This window comes from Macrotis lagotis, chromosome 5 (assembly GCF_037893015.1).
Source record: "Macrotis lagotis isolate mMagLag1 chromosome 5, bilby.v1.9.chrom.fasta, whole genome shotgun sequence".
NCBI lineage: Eukaryota > Metazoa > Chordata > Mammalia > Peramelemorphia > Peramelidae > Macrotis > Macrotis lagotis.
In genome coordinates this window covers 13,247,102-13,268,696 of record NC_133662.1, presented here as the reverse complement: position 1 = coordinate 13,268,696, position 21,595 = coordinate 13,247,102, and the positions used below count along the sequence as shown (strand labels likewise).

Genomic DNA, 21,595 nt, shown 5'->3' with positions numbered 1-21,595 from the left:
GAGCCTATAAGAGGAGGCAGTGAGAAGATGGTTAGAACAAGAGAAAAGAGAAAGGTTTTATTTTGTTGTTGCTGTTCAATTCGGGCAGTCTTTTTGGGTGATTCTGGCTTCCAGCTTCAAATGATGGCAATTCCACCTCAGTTTGCATAAAGAATCCAAAATAAGTCAAAATGAGAGAAAGTGGCACTCTTCATCATGTCCCTATCCCCAATGTGATTTGGATTAGGTTTTCTTTGCTATTTGCTATGTGTTCATTGTGAAACTGTTATTTGGCAGGACAGGAGTCAAGCCCTGGATGTAAAACTTGGGGTCTTCCTTTCCCAATTAAAATAAAAAATAATCAGTAGCTTCACTGGAACCTAAAAATCATAGCCTTAGCCTAACAATTTTTAAGGAAGGAGACAATTATAATTCTAGTTTGGGGCATTTTCTCTCTGAGAAGAGCTGAGTGTTCTAGCTTTTGGCTCAAACTTCTTGCTTCCTCTGCTGGCAAGAATAAGTGTCCCTTGGGGAACGGTGGGAAGATGAAATGTTAGAGCTCTATTTTGCCTTTCCTGAAAGTCACACATAACAGCCCTTGCTACATAAGGAATGTTACAGAAAAGGTTTATTTTACCAAAATATTTCACAATGTCATTCATGTTATTCTGGTGGAAAAGTTGTAATTTAGAAAACAGTAATTATGTTATTTGCTTGTGAATCAGCTTGAAAGATAGAAATCTTACACTGATATTACTCCCTATCTAGTAGATCTAAGTTGATTTTAACTAAATTTTATTTATTTGCTTTCCCTTCTGCTTCACAGGAATCAGTCTTCCCTAGCTCCTGTGCAAAATAAGTATGATTTAACTTTAAATCTGTGATAATTTCCACAGATAATGGTTTTAGTGATTCAGTTACCTAGGCTATAGTCTTTTCAAAGAGGAACACTATATAGAATGGTTTGGATGCATTCATTCAAGGAGTAACAATAATGTTGCCAGCTTTGCAAGCTATCTACTTGGAGTGCCTCAGGGATTTATGCTTGTCCTTCTAGAGCTTAATCTTTATAACAATGATTTGAATAAAGCCATAAACAGCCTAAGCATTGAGTCTGAAAGTGATCCAAGCCTGGGAAGATAGTCAATAAGAATAACAAACATACTGATATAGAGCAAGGACAATAAAAGCATGGGACTGAATACAATGAGATGAAATTTAAACAGAAATGCAGTCTTTGACCTGGGTTCAAAAAAATCAGTTGCTCAAGTCAAAAAGGTAAAAGAAGTGTGGCTATATGATTGTTCAACTGTAAAAGAGCAGAGATTTTTAATGGGCTGCAAGTTCAATAATATTCTACTCTTTGATGTGGCATTCAAATAGGTTAATATAATATCTTAGTACATTAAGAGAGATAAAGTATCTAGAAAATAAAGAGTTGATGATTCCACTGTCCTTTGATTTGTTTAGATAACATTTTGAATATTTTGTTCAGTTCTGGGTGTCACATTTTAGCAAGGATAGCAATAAGCTTGAGAGCTTCCAGAAGAGGACTACAAGGATGTTAAAGGGTCTATGTTAAGGTCATGGAACATAAGAACCAACAAAGGACTTAGTAAAGGTTAGTTGGAGAAAAGAAGACTATGAGACTAAGGGTGGCATCATGAAAGCTTTCATCACATACTTACTTTTACTTTGAAATAAAAATTTCCTTCCTATCTCTATTTTGTTTTGTGGATTTTTTTAAAACAAGGCACTGCATCAGTTCATATAGCTTGATTCTTTGAGGCATTCTTAAATACTAATCCTTTTAGCATTAAAGTGCTGTCATGAAAAGGAATTAAGCCTGTTTGACTAAGACCCAGATTTTGGATCTAGAAGCATTGTAGCTAGGTAGCAGCTACAAAAACCAAACAAATATAGACTTGATATAAGGACAGGAATCCAAAAGTAGAATGTACCGCCTTGGGAGAAAGTAGATTTCTCTTCATTAGAGGCCTTAAAGCAAAGGTCAAATGGATCCTTCTTAAATATGTTCATGTATGGATTGAATGAGATGGTTTCTGAGGCCCCTTCTAATTCTTCTATAATTCTTACAGTAAATGTATGCTTGAAATGATAAGTTGTACATACCCTGTAAGTGACTTCTGACATACTTCCAACTGCTCATGTAAATGAGGCAACAGTTGTCCCATAGTTTCATCTCCAACGCAACAACTGATTACATTAGGAATTTCATGAGCTCGTTGCATTATTTTTATCCATGACTTATCAATATTCTGAAAACGTTTTGCTTCCTAAAAAAACAAAAATATCCTTTTTAAAGATTGCCACTTTTCATTTCAAAAGAAAATTGGGGATATTTGCTAAGGACATTCTGATTTTTTTTAAGGTTGTTTTGATGTCTTTTGTTCTGGTGCCAGTCATTTCCTCATATTTACCCTTCCTATTATCTCTTGAAACAATAGTTAAGCAAAATCACAGATAATAGATTTCACAATGATGCTCTCTATTTGTTTCTTACCCATCAATTTAGAAGAGTAAGTGTATTTCATTATCTATTCTCCCAGAGCAATATTAATCAATGCAGATAATATGAGTTCAGTTGACTTTGAATATTGTGATCATTGTGAGTATTGTTCTGTGGGTAGGACATTTTGAAAAATATTTTCTCTTCATTCTCAATATATATAAAATAAGCTTAATCTTGGCTTAACAATTCAAGAAGGAAATGCTTAATTTTTTTTCAAGTTTTCTTTAGTGGAGTAATTTTCCTTTTAACACAATTGTGAAGCTTGTCAATAGAATATATAAAGTCATTACCACTTAAAATTTTTCTTAAAATAGTCACTGTCAAGTTTGATCACAATTCATCTACAATTCAATAAATAATAAACCTAGTACACTCACCTATTAATCAGATCTTGTAATCCCTCCAGCTTTACAAAACAATTTTTGGTACTTACTATAATCCCAAAAAATCACCTAGTGGTCAACTTCCAGTGATGAGTTCTTACAAATTTAACTAGGCTAATCCAATAAGACAGAAACTCAGAGAACTGCCCTGCCAGTATTTTTAACACCTGCCTTCTGGACCATTCTTATCTACAAGATTAATAGAATTTTGTCAATGTTTAAAAGAAATAAAATCATTTAATTTATCTCAGAGTGTAATGTAAGTGATCCAGGGACTCTACTCTTTGGGTTTACTGGTCCCACTCTTCACTAGTATAAATAACTGATAATTTTGCTTTATGAATTAGTGAATATTTTCATATCTTTACACTTACTCCTATTTTATAAAGTTTTTGTATTCATTTACCTGAGGTAATTGTTTTGCAATATCTCCACCCACAAAAACAGCTTCAAGATAAACCCAGAGATTTTGCACAATCAACCATTCCTCAATTATATCTGAAGATGTTGTCAGATTAAATACCCAATTCTGAATATTCTTTTTAAATGGAGCATTATACCTAAAAAATTAAGTTTTAAAGATAATTAAGGAACAAATAAAACAAAAGACAAAATGAGCTAAAAGGAGGAAATAAGACTTTAAAAATTCTAAAATAAAACTTTTCAATTTTTTATTTATTGTACAATATATTAAAAGGCAATCTTAGAGTCAGTATGATATGGACACAGCTCTTTGGCTGGCACTGACTGGTGACATGATTCTGACTAAGTCACAACTTCCTAGAGTCCTTTTAATCTGCATTGAGAAAAGGTAGTTTCCTCCCTATGAGACTTCTATGCCAATGAAAGAGATCTTCTACCTCTTCCAACCTCAGCCCCCCGCAAATCCCCAAAAAACCTAAAAGGAAGATTCTATCACAGCATTTATGGAGATTTTATTTCTTTTTGAAAGATATTTTATTTTTCCATGGCATATAAAATTTTTCTTTTTTACACCAAAAAATATGTCTTAACTTTGCTCAAAGCTCACTAGCAATTAAAGTAATTCCTTCCACACTGTGATTTTTCTCAGTGTGGTTTCAATATATTGTGGATTGGCTTAAGAAATTAAATGGAAGTTTTGTGGAAGCCACAGACCACACAAAAAATTTAGAAACTCAGAAATATATAAAATATGCATAAATTTGCTAATATCAACATATTTTATTTTTAATACCATAATAATTCAGACTTCTTCGCCAGTACAAAGGGAGGGACAGAATGTTTTATGTGAATTTTCCAGATGACAGGGATGCTGAGGCCCTAATCCCTTGATGCATAAGTGTTAATTGCAAGTCATTTTGATCTAATTAATTGTCATTCCTTAATTCTTTCTCATCAAATCCCTTATATAGAGTGCTAGACTTGGAATCTGGAGTTCAAGTTACTAGATGTGTAACCATGGGTAAGTCATTTATTCTCTTTTAAGCCTCAATTTCACTGTTTAATGGGAATCATATTTCCACAAATCACTTCAACTACGTTAAAAACATTATATAAATTTACCATTTTTAGCATTATTATAACTACTTCATTTCTCCACTTCCAGCCCATTTACTAAATAGTCAAACAGTTGGAAAACTTCCAGAAAATAGGGAAAGCATGATGATTAAAACTTTGCCCTGTACAGAGCAATGACTAAGCTGCTCATGATGCTCCAGATCATTGTCACTACCATTTAGGCAGGACTAGATAAATGCTATGGTTTGTAACAATCACACCATGACCCTACTAGACCCTGCTTGGACTGGGGTAGAGCTACAACTATTTATATATTTATATAAATAAGTAATACCACCCTTACACACAAAAGGTAGGAGGGTGGTTGCCCTTTTCTCAGCACCCCTTACTGATAAATATTTAATAACCAGACAGGATAGAGGAGGAGGTAGATACATTCTAATTTGAATTTGAATTATCAACTTTTTCCATCACTTTAAGTTTAGACAAGCAATAAAACAATAAATTAAGCTCAGATTCATAGTAATTTCTAATTTTCAAGACATAAATATTACACTTAAATTCAATACTCCAACTTCAGTAATAGATCTGAAAAATATCTACAAAGAGGATAGAGAAGATTTCAGTTCATATTCAGAAGAAGATAATGGAGCTAAAAAAGCCAATCCTTTTTCAATGAGAAATACCAAATGGTTCCAAGTACAAAAACAAAGATTTCCTAGAAGAACTTTAAAAGAAATTTAAAAATCATATAAGAGGAGTGGAGCCAAGATGGCAGTGTGGAGGCAGGAATTCCCAGATCTTCCCCAGAACATTCCTTATGCCATAAAATTATGACTCTAACGAAATTCGAGGGGCAGAAACCACAGAAAGACTGAATAAAACAATTTTCTGGTCCAAGAAAACTTGGAAGATCCAAGGGAAAATTCTATTCCACTGGAACCAGGTTGGAAAGAGCCACAGTACAGCTACACTGGAGCAAACCAGTTCCAGCCTTCCAGGGGTGCCTAGATCCATGGCAGTGGGAGTTATTTCCAGTGGTTTCTCAGCCTTGGGATTGCCAAGGACAATTAGGAAGGTCAGCCAGAAAACTTTGCAGCAGGAGATTAAGACAGAGTTTTTCAGAGAGCTCAGCTCACAGACAGTAAGGGGACTGGGAGATATTGTCCAGGTCTCTCTGCTATCCCTCGGGCAGGACTCTGCCACTTTACCCATACTCAGATCTAAGTCAAAGTTTGGGCCCCCATACTAACAGAGTGGACCAGGGAGTTTCCTCACAGTTCCAGGGCAGAGGGGAGTATCTGTGGTCATCCACAGACAAGAGCACAGGTCAGGAGAGTGGTCAGAGCCTTTCACAAGATCTTGAAGCAATTAAAGTCCCTTGTGGTTGTCACAAAACCCTCCAAAAGCTTTGGAAACATGTTAAAAATCAGTTCATAAGCTGGGAAAATGAGCACACAACATTAGAAAAAGAATCTTACCACAGAAAATTACTTTGGCCCCATGGAGGAGCAAAAATATGCACTCAGAAGATGACAAAGTGAAAACTTTTATATCCAAACCTCCAAGGAAAAATAGGAAATGGATTCAGGCTATGGAGGAGCTCAAAAAGACTTTGAAAAGCATGTAAGGGAGGTAGAGTAAAAACCAGGAAGAGAAAATCATGAAAACCAAGTCAGCAGCTTAGTGAAGGAATAAAAAAAATACCAAAGAAAAATAACATGTTAAAAACCAGTTTAGGTTAAATGGAAAAATGAGTCCAAAAAAAAGTCAATGAGGAAAAGAATGTCTTAAACAGTAGAATTGGCCAGATGTAGGAGGGGATAAAAAAGCTCTCTGAAGAACATAACTCCTTCAAATATAGAATGGAGCTAGAGGAAGCTGATAAATTTGTGAGAAATCAAGAAACAATAAAACAAAAACAAAACAATGAAAAACCTAGAAAAAAATGTTAAATATTGCTTCAGAAAAAGAATTAACCTGGAAAACAGATCCAGAAGTGATAAAAGTTATGACCAGAAAAAAAAACCCTAGACTTCATTTTTCAAGAAATAATCCAGCAAAATTGCTGGAGCAAATGGTGGCAAAGGGTAAAGCAAGTGGTAAAACAGAAATTAAGGGAATCCACTGATCACTACTTAAAAGAGAACCCAAAATGAAAACTCCTAGGAATATTAGAGTCAAATTCCAGAACTCCCAAGTCAAAGAGAAAATATTACAGGATCCCAGAAAGAAACAATTCAATTGCCATGGTGCTATAGTCAGGATTACACAGGATTTAGCAGTTTCTATATTAAGGGCTCATAGGGCTTGGAATATGATATTCCAGAAAGCAAAAGACCTTGGATTCCAACCAAGAATCAACTATCCACTAAAAGTGAACAATCTTTTACAGGGGAAAAATGAATTTTCAATGAAATAGAGGACTTTTCAAACTTTCCTTTTGAAATGACCAGAGCTGAACAGATGGTTTGATCTTCAAGAAGAGGACTCAGGTGAAGCACAGAGAGGGTGGATGGGAAGGCAAATTATGAGGGATTTAATGATTTGAACTGTGTGTATTCCTGCATGAGAAGATAACTGATAACTCATATGAACCTTCTTATTTATTAGGGCAGTTAGAAGGAACATATAAGACAAGGCAAAGAAGGGGGCTGAATATGAAAGTATATTATAAAGAGAGAGCAAATAGGTGAAAAATGAATGTCCTGGTAGAAAGGGAAACAAGAAGTAGAATGGGCTAAGATATTTTACTAAAAGTCAAGAAAAAGCTTATGCTATGGAGCGGAAGGGGGGAAGGTGAGGGAGAATGAATGAGCCTTCATTCTCATTGGGAGTGACTCAGAGAAGAAATTATATACATACTCAGTAGGGTCTAGAAATCTATCTTACCCTAGAGGAAAAAGGAGAGGAAAGGGATGGGAGAAAAGGGAAAAGAGGAGGGGAGTGGGGATAGAAGAGAGGGAAGATCATAGAAGAAGGTAGTCAGATACAACACTCTTTTGAGAAGGGACAGAGTGAAAGGAGAGAGAGAGAGAGAGAGAGAGAGAGAGAGAGAGAGAGAGAGAGAGAGAGAGAGAGAGAGAGAGAATAAAATAAATGAGAGTGGGGAGGACTAAAATGGAGGGAAATACCATTAACAATAGTGCTATGGGGAAAAAATATGAAGCAATTTCACTGATGAACTAATGATGAAAAATGCAATCCATCCCAGAGACAGAGTGAATGGTAACTGAACACTGACAGAAGTACATTTTTTCTTGCACTTTATTTTTCTTGAGGTTTCTCTATCATTTGGGAGGGGGTATTTTTACTTTCACTACAATATTATTGTAGTAATGTGAAAAGAAATGAATAAATCATGAAAGAAATCATATAAGAGAGATTCAGAAAAAAATTAGGTAAAAACAATTCAAGAAAATTATTAAAAGAAAGTCAATTTACTAGAAATAGAGAATCAAAAACTTAAGAAAATAATTCCTTAAAAACAAGAATTGGGCTGGGGCAGAGTCAAATTCTAGCCAAATTCTAGAATGCTCAACTAAAGCAACCAAAAAGAAGCAATTTAAATTCCAAGGAAACACAATAAGAATTATACAGGACTTATCAGTTTCAACAATAAAGAAAAGGATAGTCTGAAATATGATACTTTGGAGGCAAAGACCCTTGGATTACAACTAAGAATTAATTACCCTCAAAACTATGCATATTCTGTCAGGGGAAAAGATAGATTTTCAATGAAACAGAGGACTTCCAAAATGCTCCAAATCATTATTGATTAGACAAATATAAATTAAAACAACTCTGAGTTACTATCTCTTACCTATGAGTTTGGCTAAGATTTAAGAAAAGGAAAATGATCAATATTGACGAGGATGTGGGAAAACTAGGCCACTAATTGTTGGTGGAGTTAAGAAATGTCTAGAGTAGAATTTGGAACTTTCCCCAAGGGCTAAGAGATTGTGCATATTATTTGATATAGCAATACCAGAACTAGGTCTTTATCATAAAAAAGGAAAAAAGTACCCACATGCACAAAAATATTTATGGTAGCTTTCTTCAGGTGGCAAAGAATTGAAATTTGAGCCATATGGAGAATGGCTGAATAATTGTGATATATGACTATATTGGAATATTATTATTCTATAAAAAAACCATGAGAAGGTAGATTTCAGAAAAATCTAGCAAGTGTTACATGAACTGATACTTAGTGAAGTGAGCAAAACCGAAAGAACATTGTACATAATAATAGTAGCATTGTGTGATGATCAACTATGATAGATTTAGCTGTTCTTACCAATACAATGATCAAAGACAATTCTAAGAGTGGTGATGGAAAATGTCATCCACATCCAGAGAAAGGATTATGGAATCTGAATGCAGATCAAAGTATAGTATATCTACTTTTTAAAACTAAGTATTTTTCTTTCTTTTTCATGTTTTCCCCTCTTTAGTTCTAATTCTTCTTTTTACAATGTGGCTAATATGGAAATATGTAAAGTGTGAATGTGTATGTATAATCTATATCAGATCACTTGATGCCATGGGGAGGCAGCAGATAAAAAGAGGCTGTAGAAAAACATGGAACACAAAAGCTTACAAAATGATGGGTATTGAAACTCTCTTCCCAGGTAATTGGAAAAAAACAAAACAAAAGAGAGGTGGTTGTACTTAGAGCAAGCTAAACCCTAACACAAGGTCATGATACCCCAGACTAATGTTGTAATAGAGGCTGGTAGTGTTATATAGCTACAAAACTCAAAATTCAGATAGCAGTTTAGATTACCTGTTACTTAGCAAAGAATTCAGGACCATTAAACTGTCTTCCATCAATGTAATAATTTCTGCTGATTCTGTTCCTTTTAGCAGTAGCTCTCCTTTTCCCTTAAATACAGCAAAACTCAGAGTCTGATTTGTCCAGTTTTCAATTACTTGAGTCAGTTTAGCTTCAATATCCTTTTCCTTGATAGCTGATATACAAATATCCTACATAGAAAACATTATCTAAATTATATTATCTAAATTAAACACTGTTAAAAAGTTGTGGACGATTTCCAAACTCTAAATAATATCATTTCCAAATCCTTTCCAATGTAGTGAGATCTAAGCCTTGAACACAGAAAAAGTTGAATAGGCATATTCCTATCCTTAGTTACCCATGCTTCTGTAACCCCCAACCCCCATGAATAATATATAATTATAACTCTTTCAAAGAGAGGGAGAAGAGATAGATAAATTAGATAAGTAGGTAGACAGGTAGCTAAAGGTGAAGGAAGAGTCATATTTGCCCTCTATCTTTATTTCTAAACTGCATTTTAGAAATTGAAGGAACCATAGAGATCATCTAGTCCAATTTCTTCACGTTTAACATTACAAAAAAGACTAAGAACTCACACTCTAAAGATCTGGGGTAAAAGTAAAAACTTTATTTCAGATTTGATTTTTGTTGTTGGATGTCCTTTGTTTTCTTTCTTTTTTTTTAAGGTTTTTTTGTGTAAGGCAAATGGGGTTAAGTGGCTTGCCCAAGGCACACAGCTAGGTAATTATTAAGTGTCTGATGCCGGATTTGAACTCAGGTACTTCCGACTCCAGGGCCAGTGCTCTATCCACTATGTCACCTAGCCGCCCCTTTTCCTTTGTTTTCAAAGAAGATCATGACATCTAAGAGGTGATGCCATGACATGAGTGAGGGTTGAGTGAAGAACTGGTTCCTAAGTCTTGGATTCAATATGTATTCCTGCTAGGATGGTGGCAAGCTATAACAAATTCTTGCCAGGCTTAAGAGAGAAATTCTGTATGTCACTGTGCTAAGTCACCAGCCCCACTTTCTCCTCTGGAGCCATCTGGGTCCACTGGCCAAATACATAACAGCATAACTGAAATCAGCCCTAGATGTCTAGATGTGAGACAATTAGGGTAAAGTGACTTACAGAGATATGATTTAGTGGTACATTTAATGGTGAAATGAGTTCAGATCCTGCCTTAGACACACATATCAATTGTGTGACCCTAGATAAGTCACTTAACTGCTGTTTGACTTAAAATTCCTCTTCTATAAAATGGGATACCTCACAGGATTGTTTTGAGAATAGAAAGCTAGTGTTGATAAAGCACTTTGAAAACTTTAAAGCACTATATAAATGTCAGTTATTATTGTCCCATTGCAGTCAGAAATCTATTCTGGGTTCTAAATTCTCTTATTCTCTTTCAGTTTTTTCCCTTTTTTCTTTCTTTCTTTATTCTCTGTCTCTGTCTCTGTCTCTGTCTCTGTCTCTGTCTCTGTCTCTGTCTCTGTCTCTCTCTCTCTCTCTCTGTCTCTCTCTCTGTCTCTCTCTAAAAGCTCAGATGCCATTTCATCTTATACATGAGAAAACCGGGACCCAGATGAGGGAAGTAATTTGTCCAAGATTACAGAAATAGCAATTGTTCATTCTCCATGCTTAATTCATAATTTGATCTGAATTTTCAGTTGCTGGGAATACAGAGATAATTTATTTGCCTAAGCCAAATTGACATTTCTGATATACATAATTATGCTCATACCTCAATATCATCTTTGTTTTGAAGGAGTGGTGCCTCCATGATATTTCTCAAACAAAAAGAATCAGATTCTATATCAAATGTAGTTCCTGTTAGTTCTGCAATTCGATCCCAGTGCCTTGGCTTCATTGACTTATTAGTCATCATTTCTAGCAAAGGACATGACTCACTGAAGTCATCGATCCTTTGTTTAAGATCCAAATAGGCTTGCCAATCCTTCAGTCCTTTGGGAAGTCTACGGCACCTTTAAGGAAAATAACACAATATTTATTTTACTTATAATTTTACCTATAGATTTCTTTGTATAGTCTCAATATAGTAAAAAAAAAAGGGAATAAATCAGTGGAGACAATGTCAGTATGAGGAGCACTGTTTGTCTCGCCTTAATTTCCAAATATTAATTTCTGTAATATCAAGGGGAAATTTTCATACATAAGTTTCTTAATGAGCTATGCAGCTTTTCAATAAATTAAACATCAGTTTTTTGATAATCATATGTAGAAACAACACTGCATTGTACCATTTGGTGGAAAACAAAAAACATAATCCTTACCCTTGAGGTTATACTGCAGCAGGGAAGACACATCAAATTGCAAATTACACAAGTTATATATCAGCAAGTATAAATATTGAGCATAAACAAAATAATAGACAGTATTTAGATCTTTAGATATTAGAGAACCTATTAAAGTCATTTTAAATGGGTATAAGCTCACCTATTTTGGAATTCCTGAAGTTCTAAGTTAATGGTTTCAATATTTACATCTCCCCAAAGTATCTCATAATAACCACTAATGTTGCCCATTACAGTATCATATAGTACATATAGCTTTTTCAACAAACTCAGTTCTTTTCTAAGTAGGAGAAAAGAATTGTTAGATTTATTCAAATACTTTGCAAAACACATGCATAACAACACACATAAAGAAAACATGAAACATAGGTATATTTTACATGCACATGTGTGTACACATTCACATTTATTTATACACATACAAGTATACAAAACAAATATAATTCACATACTCATACTATTACTCAACTTGCAGTAACTGAAAGCTGATATAATTCTAGAACAGTTTTACCTACACCTTTCTCTACTGGATTTGAACCACACTAATAACCATCCATTCTGAAAATCCAAGAGTCCCATTCTAGATTAAGAATTGTATCAGAATCTTGTTTTTGACTAAGACATGTGATTTCATCTGTGTAGGAAATACCCAAATTATTAATTCATGCTAACAATGCAAACGAGAGCAATTTGCAGAGCAGCCTGACAAGTGAAGTGACTATCCAGATCATACAGGCTGTATGGTAAGACTAGTAATTGTTTTAAAAGTCTTTTCTCTGAATTAACTGTTCCAGTTAAAGGAAGGTACCACAGGATGCTGAATGAAATCTGGAACTTCCTGATATATTGTCTTTTTCAGGTCATCCACTGTATTGCATTAGATCTGTCTTTTATCCACGACTCAGAAAGAAAGAAAATTCTTTCAGAAAACTTGAAAGATTCTCTCAAAGTAGTCATTACTAGCATCAAATATGATCAACTTGAAATAGACCTATGACAAATGTTTTCCTAATCTACCTGATTTTATGTAAAACTTCATAGTCAGTGACAGGCAATCCAAAGAGCTGTTCACCAGCTGAGTATGTAACAAATTTCCTCCATAGGTCATCAAAATTTGCCTAAAATGAAATGAAATTATTAATGTAAAACTTTATTAACTCAGATATTATTAAGATTAAGGATAGAAGCTTTTATTAGCCATTTCAAATTTGTTGGCATATAATCTGTATGTACTCCTGGGCTTCATCTGTAACCAGAGTTTCCCAAGACTTTGCCAGTTTAGTTTGGAATACTGGATGCATCTGTATCAATCATCTATAATCCAGTTTAGATAAGTGACCATCAGGTCATGAATTTTTTATGTAAATCTTTATATTATTTTTAGTAGTATTTTTATGTGCTAGGTTCCATGCTAAGCATGTTTTTGTTTGTGGGTTTTTTTAATTTGTCTTTTTTTCAAATTATATGCAAAAGTAGTTTTCAACATTTATCCATTTGCAAACTTCTGAGTTCCCCCTTTTCTACTATCCTCCCTTCCTTCCTTCCTCCCCATGGTAGTGAAAAATCTGGTATACATTGCACATGTAAAATAGAACAACATATTTACATATTTGCCATGAAAGAATTAGAGGGAAAAACATGAGAAGGAAAGAAAAAAAATATTTTTAAAAGCGAATGAACATAGTATGCTTTGCTTTGCATTCAGACTTCAATTTTTTTCTGGATGTAGATGTCATTTTTCATAACAGTTCTCTCATAATTATCCTTGATCACAGAAATGATGAGAGGAGTTATGTCAAACATAGTTGATCCATCTTCAATTGCTGCTGAGTACAATGTTCTTGTGGTTCTGCTCACTTCACTCAGCATCACTTCATGAAAATCTTTGCAAGTTTTCTTAAGTCAGACTGCTCATGATTTCTTATAGAACAATAGTAGCCCAAACCATTCATATACCACAGCTTGTTTGATGGATATTCCCTCAATTTCCAATTTTTTATCACTACAAAAAGTGCTGCCATAAATATTTTTGCACATGTTGGTCTTTTCGCCTTTTTCATGCTCTGTTTGGGATATAGATCTAGTGGTGGTATTGCTGGATCAAAGGGTATGAACAAATTTATTGCCCTTTGGGCAGAGTTCCAAATCAATGTCCTGAAAGCTTGGATCAGTTCACAACTCCACCAACCAATGCATTAGCTTCCCAGCTTTCCCACATTCCCTCCATTTCCCTCTTTTTGTCATCTCAGTCAATTTGACAGGTGTGAAGTACCTCAAAGTTGTTTTGATTTGCATTTTTCTAATCAATAATAATTTGGAGCTTTGTTTCATGACCATAGATGGCTTTAATTTCTTCATCTGAAAGCTGAATGTTCATATCCTTTGATCACTTATCAAACCTGGAAAGTCTTATATGAACAGAGGCAATGGGAAATGTATTATATACAAAACAACAACAATAATGTAGGATAATCTTCTGTGAATGACGTACCTTTTCTCAGCAATGCTGAGAAAATTCTGAAGGACTTATGATAAAGGAGTACTATCTATCCCCAAAGGCAGAGCTGATAGCTCCTGAATACAGATTGAAGCATACTTTTTTAAAAACTTTATTTTTCTTGATGTTTCTCTTTGAGAGTGGAGTGAGCTATGTTTACTTTTACAACATGACTATTATGGTAATGTTTTGTATTTTTTCTTTTTTATTAAAGATTTTGAGTTTTACAATTTTTCCTCCAATCTTACTTCCCCCCCCCCCCATGGAAAGCAATCTGTCAGTCTCTACTTTGTTTCCATGTTGTACATTGATCCAAATTGAGTGTGATGAGAGAGATATCATATCCTTAAGGAAGAAACAAAAAGTCTAAGACATAACAAGATCAGACAATAAGATATGTTTTTTCTCAATTAAAGGGAATAGTCCTTGAACTTTGTTCAAACCCCATGGCTCTTTATCTGGATACAGATGGTATTCTTCATTGCAGACAGCCTAAAATTGTCCCTGATTTTAGCACTGATGGAATGAGCAAGTCCATCAAGGTTGAACATCACCCCCATGTTGCTGTTAGGGTGTACAGTGTTTTTCTGGTTCTGTTCATCTCACTCAGCATCAGTTCATGCAAATTCCTCCAGGCTTCCCTGAATTCCCATCCCTCCTGGTTTCTAATAGAACAATAGTGTTCCATGACATACATATACCACATAGTTTTCTATGCCATTCCCCAACTGAAGGACATTTACTTGATTTCCAATTCTTTGCTACCACAAACAGGGCTGCTATGATTATTTTTGTACAAATGATGACTGCACATTTTTAACTTAAATCAAATAATTTGCTTTCTCAATGAGATGGAGTGGGGTGGGAAGAAGGAAGAGAATTTGCAACTCAAAGTTTAAAAAATGAACATTAAAACTTGTTTTTACATGTACCTAGGGGAAAATAACCTAAAATTAGGTAAATAAAAAAGATTGTAAAAAATTCTTAAATGCAATTGGAAAAATTAAAATATTTAAAAGACAAAAAAATCACTTCTATTCAATGATCTTTGAGATTCCTTCCAACTCTGAATGTTCAATCCTATGATCTTTTTTTAGGGTCTAATGAAAAAGGGTAGAATAGCTATATACCTAAAACAACTTTGGCATACAACTTTCACAGTTTTTAGTAAATCATTATAACCTTGAACCTACAATTAGAGAATTAAGGGCCAAGATCTCAGCAGGTGTGGGGAAGGGAGGATCACAGATGGAGAATAACAAAGTGAGAGTCATTTCAGTAGAAAGTTGGGAAGCAGTTGATGTCAAGTTCTTGGGATTTTATAATTCTGAGCAATCTGACAATACCATGGAGAAACTTCTAATTGTGGGACAAGAGTGACTTGAGTAGATTTAAGTCTTCAAGGAGGATTTAACTAGGGCTTTGGGAGAAATATAGGGGGGGGCAGTCAGTGAATGCTAGAAAAAGGGTATGAAGCTGACAAGGTTCTGCTGTTCACTGAGCCGTGATTAAAGGGAGACTATATAACATAATCTCTGTTCCACTGTCTCCCCACCCTACCAAACATATTGTTATTGGGAGCAATTCTGGAAAAAATAAAATAAACTTGATTTTGTATTTAAAAAGTTTAATGTATTCAAAATCATCCATTTTGTAATTTATAATGCATTTGGAGTATGTTCCAGGAAGACTATTACTTCTGGTGTGAGTGCTGTCATGTCCTTTCCATGTTTGATATCCTCCTGAGCCACCTAATTCTCATATGTGGCTCAAGGAAGCTGTACCATGCACAGTGGCCATATCCTGGTAAACAGTATAAACCAGGGTAAGGGTAATAGAAAGATTTCAAACCCACTGGTGAGTTCGGGCAGGTGTCTACCACCCAAGCATATGAAATCTTCCCATAGAATGGGTGGATAAAAACAATTCATTCCAAAGATCATGAAGGCAACTGAAGCAGGCATTGTCAAGTTCTTAGAGTTTGGTTAGACATGGAAAATGCCAAGGTTATCCATTGCTTTTGAGCCATCACAGTTGTCTTGACTCTGTCTTGTCATTAGACAATGATGACTTTGGCAGAGTGAGTGAAGTTGATGGCTTCGTGCAGTTCTGTCTATCTTAAATCCAACTTACCCTCAAATCAAAATACATTACCCATTACTCTTTACCACTTCTATTTCGAAGTCCTCTGGTGACAAGCAAGTGATGAAGCAGCAGATACAGAAACACTGGGAGCTGGTGTCACAACCCTGAACACAGGGGGCCAATAGTCATTTCCCCATTTCCTCTAAAAATCATTTGTTTACCCAACTCTAGCATGATTATCAAAGCAAGTGTGGATCTTACCATGAGGTCAAAAACACAAAAAATGTACAAAAATTTATACAATAAAGATCTCAACTCACAAATGGTGCATGGAATGTACACATACTTATAAACATCACAAGATCCAATACAGCTGGAAAGTTAATTCTTGTTGCAAGATAATTCCAAAGGTATCACATTCAAATAGCCCTGAGTGAAACAAGGCTGGCAAATGAAGGCCAGATTACTGAAGTCAGAGCTGCATGTACATTTTTCTGGCATGGCCCCCATGAAGGGGAGTATCAAGAAGTTGGGGAACCTTTTGCAATCAAAGTAATCTACTCAACATTCTTGAGTGCCTACCAAAAGCTGTGAATGACAGGCTCATGACAATGAGATTGCCACTTGAAGGAAAATATCATGCCACCATCATCAGGGCTTATGCTCCAACCATGCCTAATTCTGTTGAAGTCAAAGAAAAATTTTAGGAAGACTTGGAGACCCTTAACATCAGTGTACCAAAAGAGGACAAGCTTATAATTCTGGGTGACTTTAATGCTAGAGTAAGTTCAGACTATCAGATATAGCAGGGCATCCTTGGGAGGAATGGAGTTGGAAACAGCAATAGCACTGGTCACCTACTATTGAAGACTAGTGCATCTCATCACAAACTCTGTCTTCCATATACCTAAATGCAATAAAATTTCCTAGATGTAACTTTGTAGCAAACATTTACATGTAATAGATTATGTGATTGTTAAGAGAGACACAAGATGTGAGAGTGAAGAAGGCAATGTATGCAGTGCTGATCAGACTCATCCTCTCTAAATATTCACATTCAACCCAAGAAGTAGCTGCAAGACAAAGCTACTATCAGAAGAATTATGTCAAGATATCAGAGTGCTTCTTAAGCAGGAACAGTTTGTTATTAACTTGGAAGGAAAGTTGCCACATAGTTGAGAACAGTGAAGCATTAAAAGAGTGGGCAGCTTTCAGAGATCTGGTGTACAGCAGCACTCTATTTGCTCATCTCGGTCAGAACACTCACAAACATCAAGACTGGCTTGATTAAAATGATAGGGAAATAGAGAAGTTGTTAAATGAAAAACCAGAGCTCCACAGGGTTTACCAGCAGGATAACTCATTCAATTCCTGAGAAGGCAGCATTTCCATTAAAAATACAGTCCAGGGTGGCTAGGTGGCACAGTGAATAGAGCACTGGCCCTGGAGTCAGGAGTACCAGAGTTCAAATCCCACCTCCAACACTTATTACCTAGCTGTGTGATCTTGGTCAAGTCACTCAACGCCATTGCCTTGCAAATACCAAACAACAAAGTAAAGTTCAAGTGAAGCTTGGAGGGATTCAAGATTTTTGGCTCAGTAAGAAGGCAGATGCAATTCAGTGTTATGCAGATAGTAACAAATCAAAGTGCTTTAATGAATCCCTGAAAGCTATTTATGGGCCAAAGACATATTGTGCTTCTCAACTACTCAGTGCTGATGGAGTCACATTGATTAGTAATAGGAACAAGATTCCAGAGAGATGGGTTGAACAACTTAAATATTGTTCTTAACAGATCATCCTCAGTCAATGCAGAAGCAAAAATAATTACCTCCCTGAGAACCAATGTGACTTCAGAAAGGGTTGAGGAACAGTCAATATGTTATTTGTTGTCCAACTCCTCCAGGAAAAATGCCAAGGGGAGAAAAAAGTCTGCATACAACCTTTGTAGATCTGACCAAGGTCTTTGATATCATCAGCCATTGAGGGATTATAGAAAATTATCTCATAATTTGGTTGTCCAGAAAAGTTCATTGGTATTTTACATCAATTTCATGAGAGTATACTTGCCTGGGATTCTGGATAGTGAATGATGCTCTCATGATTTTCTGGTCACTAATGGAGTGAAACAAGGCTATGACCTTGCTCCCATGCTTCTTAGCATGATATTTTGAGCCATGGTATCAGACACCTTTACTGAGGATGTACACAGAATCAAGGTCAGCTACCACATTAATAGTAAATTCTTCAACTTAAAAAGATTACAAGGTAAGCCCCAAAATGAAAGGACTGCTGGTGTATGATTTATTTGCAGATGATTGCGGACACAATGCAGCCTCTAAAGCTGAGATACAACAAAGAATCGATCAATTCTCTGCTGTTTGTGCTAACTTTGGCCTTACAATTAACAGAAAATACAGGTGGTGCATCAGCCAGCACCACATCATCTACATGTGGAACCATTGATTAGAGTAAATGGAGAAGTTTTGAATACTGTAGTTAAGTCCACTTACCTTGACAGCTTACTGTCCAAGGAGGTATGCATTGACAATGAGGTTGAAACACACATTGCCAGAGCTAGTTCAGTGTTTGGAAGGCTCCAAAAGAAAATGTGAAAGAGAAGAGAGGTATTAGACTGTCTTAACAAATTGAAGGTCTACAGAGTCATTGTGCTGACCTCATCACTGTATGCCTGTATACAGTGCAATGCCAAGAAACTTCCATTTAAAATTTTTAGGAACATTCTGAAGATTACCTGGCAGAAAAAGATTAAATTAGACACCAGAGTCCTTTCTTGAGCTAAACTGCCAAGTATTCAAATATTACTATAGAAAGTGTGACTATGATGGCTTGGCCATGTTCTGATACAAGGTATATGCTTGCCAGAAAAACTATGTTATGAAGAACTCACAGGGTAAGTACTCAACAGAGAGGTCAGAATAAATGATATAGGGACACCCTGAAGGTTTCTCTTAAGAACAGCTCTGTCTTAGCTCTCTGAACTGTTGAGAGGAATTGCATCTATCATGGTTGATCATCTCACAATGTTGCCATTAATGTGTACAATGTTCTCTTGGTTCTATTCCTGTTGTTCAGCATCAGTTGTAATTCTTTCCATACTTCTCTAGTCTGACAATTCATGATTTCTTATAGAATAATAATACTTCATAACATTCAGACATCATAATTTCTTCAGTCATTCCCTGATTGATAGGCATCCCATCAATTCCAATTCTTTGCCACTATAAAAAAAGAGTGCTGTGAATATTTTGGAATATTTGGAACTTTTCCTATTTTTTATTATTTCTTCTGGATAAAGGTCTAATATTGGCATTGCTGCATAAAATGGTTTGATCACTTTTATTGCTCTTTGGGTATAGTTCCATATTGCTTTCCAGAATGGTTGGATTATTTTATATCACCACTAACAGGGTTTTAATGTCCCAAATCTCCCACAACCTCTCCAATATTGATCATTTACCCTTTTTTTGTCTTCTAAGCCAATCTGATAGGTGTGAGTGGTATCTCGAAGTTATTTTAATTTGCATTTCTCTAATCAACATGGCTAGGTAATTATTAAGTGTCTGAGGTAGGATTTGAACCCAGGTACTCCTGACTCCAAGGCCATTGCTTTATCCACTGCGCCACCTAGCTTTGCCTTGGATCATTTTTCACATGATTTTAAACATGAAGGATGTGCATGAACTGAGTGCGATGAGCAGAACCAGAAGAACATTGTACACCCTAACAGCATAATGGGATTTATGATCAATCTTGATGGACTCGCTCATTTCATCAGTGCAGCAAACAGGGACAATTTTGGGGTATCTGCAATGGAGGATCTTTATCCAAATCTTTATCCAAAAATTGAGTAATTTTACCAAAGACCAAATACTACTACTACCTTTAATTTTTTAATGTGTATCTTATTATCCAATTTTGCTATCTTTCATATTTTATTTTTCCCTTAAGTATAGGATTTCTCTCTCAACACTTTCAATTTTGATCAATGTATAACATGGAGACAATGTAAAGACTATGAGACTGCCTTCTGTGGGGGGGGGAGTGATATTGGAAGAAAAATTGTAAAATTCAAACAATAAAAAAGTGTTTTATAATTGTGTTCATACAGTTTCTGGACTTATCTTGGTAGGTCAATTTCCAAGTATATTATATTTTATGCTGTTACTTATAGAAAGATACTCTATTTCTTGCCCTTGGGCTTTGTTGCCCATATAGAGAAAAGCTGGTTATTTACATGGGTTTATTTTATATTTTGCTACTTTGCTTAAATTGTTAATTGTTTCCAGTAGTTTTTTTTTTATAATTTCCTAGGATTCTCTAACTATATTATCATATAACCTGCAAAGAATGAAAGTTGTGCATCCTCATTGCCAATTCTAATTCCTTCTATTTTTTCCTTCTTTTATTGCTAAAGCTAACACTTATGATTTATCAAATAGTAATGGTGATAAGGGGCACCCTTGTTTCACCCCTGATCTTGTTGGAAATGCTCCTAGTTTATCCCCCATTACATATTATATTTATTGATGGTTTTAGATAGCCACTCCATTTAGATAGAAAAAGTTCCATTTGTTTCTGTACTAAGGTTTTTAAAAAGAATGGATGTTGTATTTTGTCAAAGCATCTATTGAAATAATCAATTGATTTCTGTTGGTATATACATATATATATGTGTGTGTGTGTGTGTGTGTGTGTGTGTGTGTGTGTGTGTGTGTGTGTGTGTTGTGTTTTCCTAATATTGAACCACCCTTTCCTACTTGGTATAAATCCTACTGAATATGGTGTTATCATCCCTGTAATAACTTGCTTTCATCTCTTTGATAAACTTTTATTTAAGATTTTTACATTAATGTTCATTAAGGAGATTAGTCTATAATTTTTTCTCTTTTATACTCTTTCTGGTTTAGGTATCAGCACTAAATTGGTGTCAGAGAAGGAATTTGTCAGAACTCCTCTTACTTTTTAAAATAACTTATGTAGAATTGGAATTAATTGTTCTTTAAACTTTTGATGGAATTCACTTGAAAATCCATCTGGACCTGGAGACTTTTTCCTAGGGAATTCATTGATGGTTTCTCCTTTTATAGAAATAGGGCTAAGTATTTTATTTCCTCTTTTATTAACCTGAGTAGTTTGTATTTTTGTTCATTTCATTTCATTCATTAATTTCCCTCAGGTTGTCAAATTTATTGGCATACAGTTGAACAAAAATAGTTCCAAATTATCTCTATTTCCTCCTCATTAGTGATGAGTTCATTCTTTTCATTTTTGGGAATTTGTAATTTTTAATCAGATTAATCAAAGGTTTATCTATTTTTTCTGGTCTTTTTCTATAAACCAACCTAATTTTATTTAATAGACCAATGGTTTTCTTGCTTTCAGTTGTATTAATCTCTCCTTTGATTTTCAGAATTTTTAAGTTGGGTATTTAATTAGCAATCTTTAATGTTTTTTTTCCCTAGCCTTTTCAATTGCATAC

At 35.1% G+C, this 21,595-nt stretch overlaps 1 protein-coding gene across 1 annotated transcript in view; it reads right to left on the bottom strand.

The window, feature by feature from the left end:
• LOC141489202 (dynein axonemal heavy chain 8-like) overlaps positions 1-21,595 on the bottom strand; it is a 395,310-nt gene that overhangs the window by 186,336 nt on the left and 187,379 nt on the right. Inside the window, 6 exon segments of the mRNA XM_074189981.1 lie at positions 2,113-2,276; positions 3,302-3,455; positions 9,182-9,381; positions 10,939-11,179; positions 11,652-11,789; positions 12,527-12,627. Coding sequence (XP_074046082.1) covers positions 2,113-2,276; positions 3,302-3,455; positions 9,182-9,381; positions 10,939-11,179; positions 11,652-11,789; positions 12,527-12,627 — 998 coding nt within the window.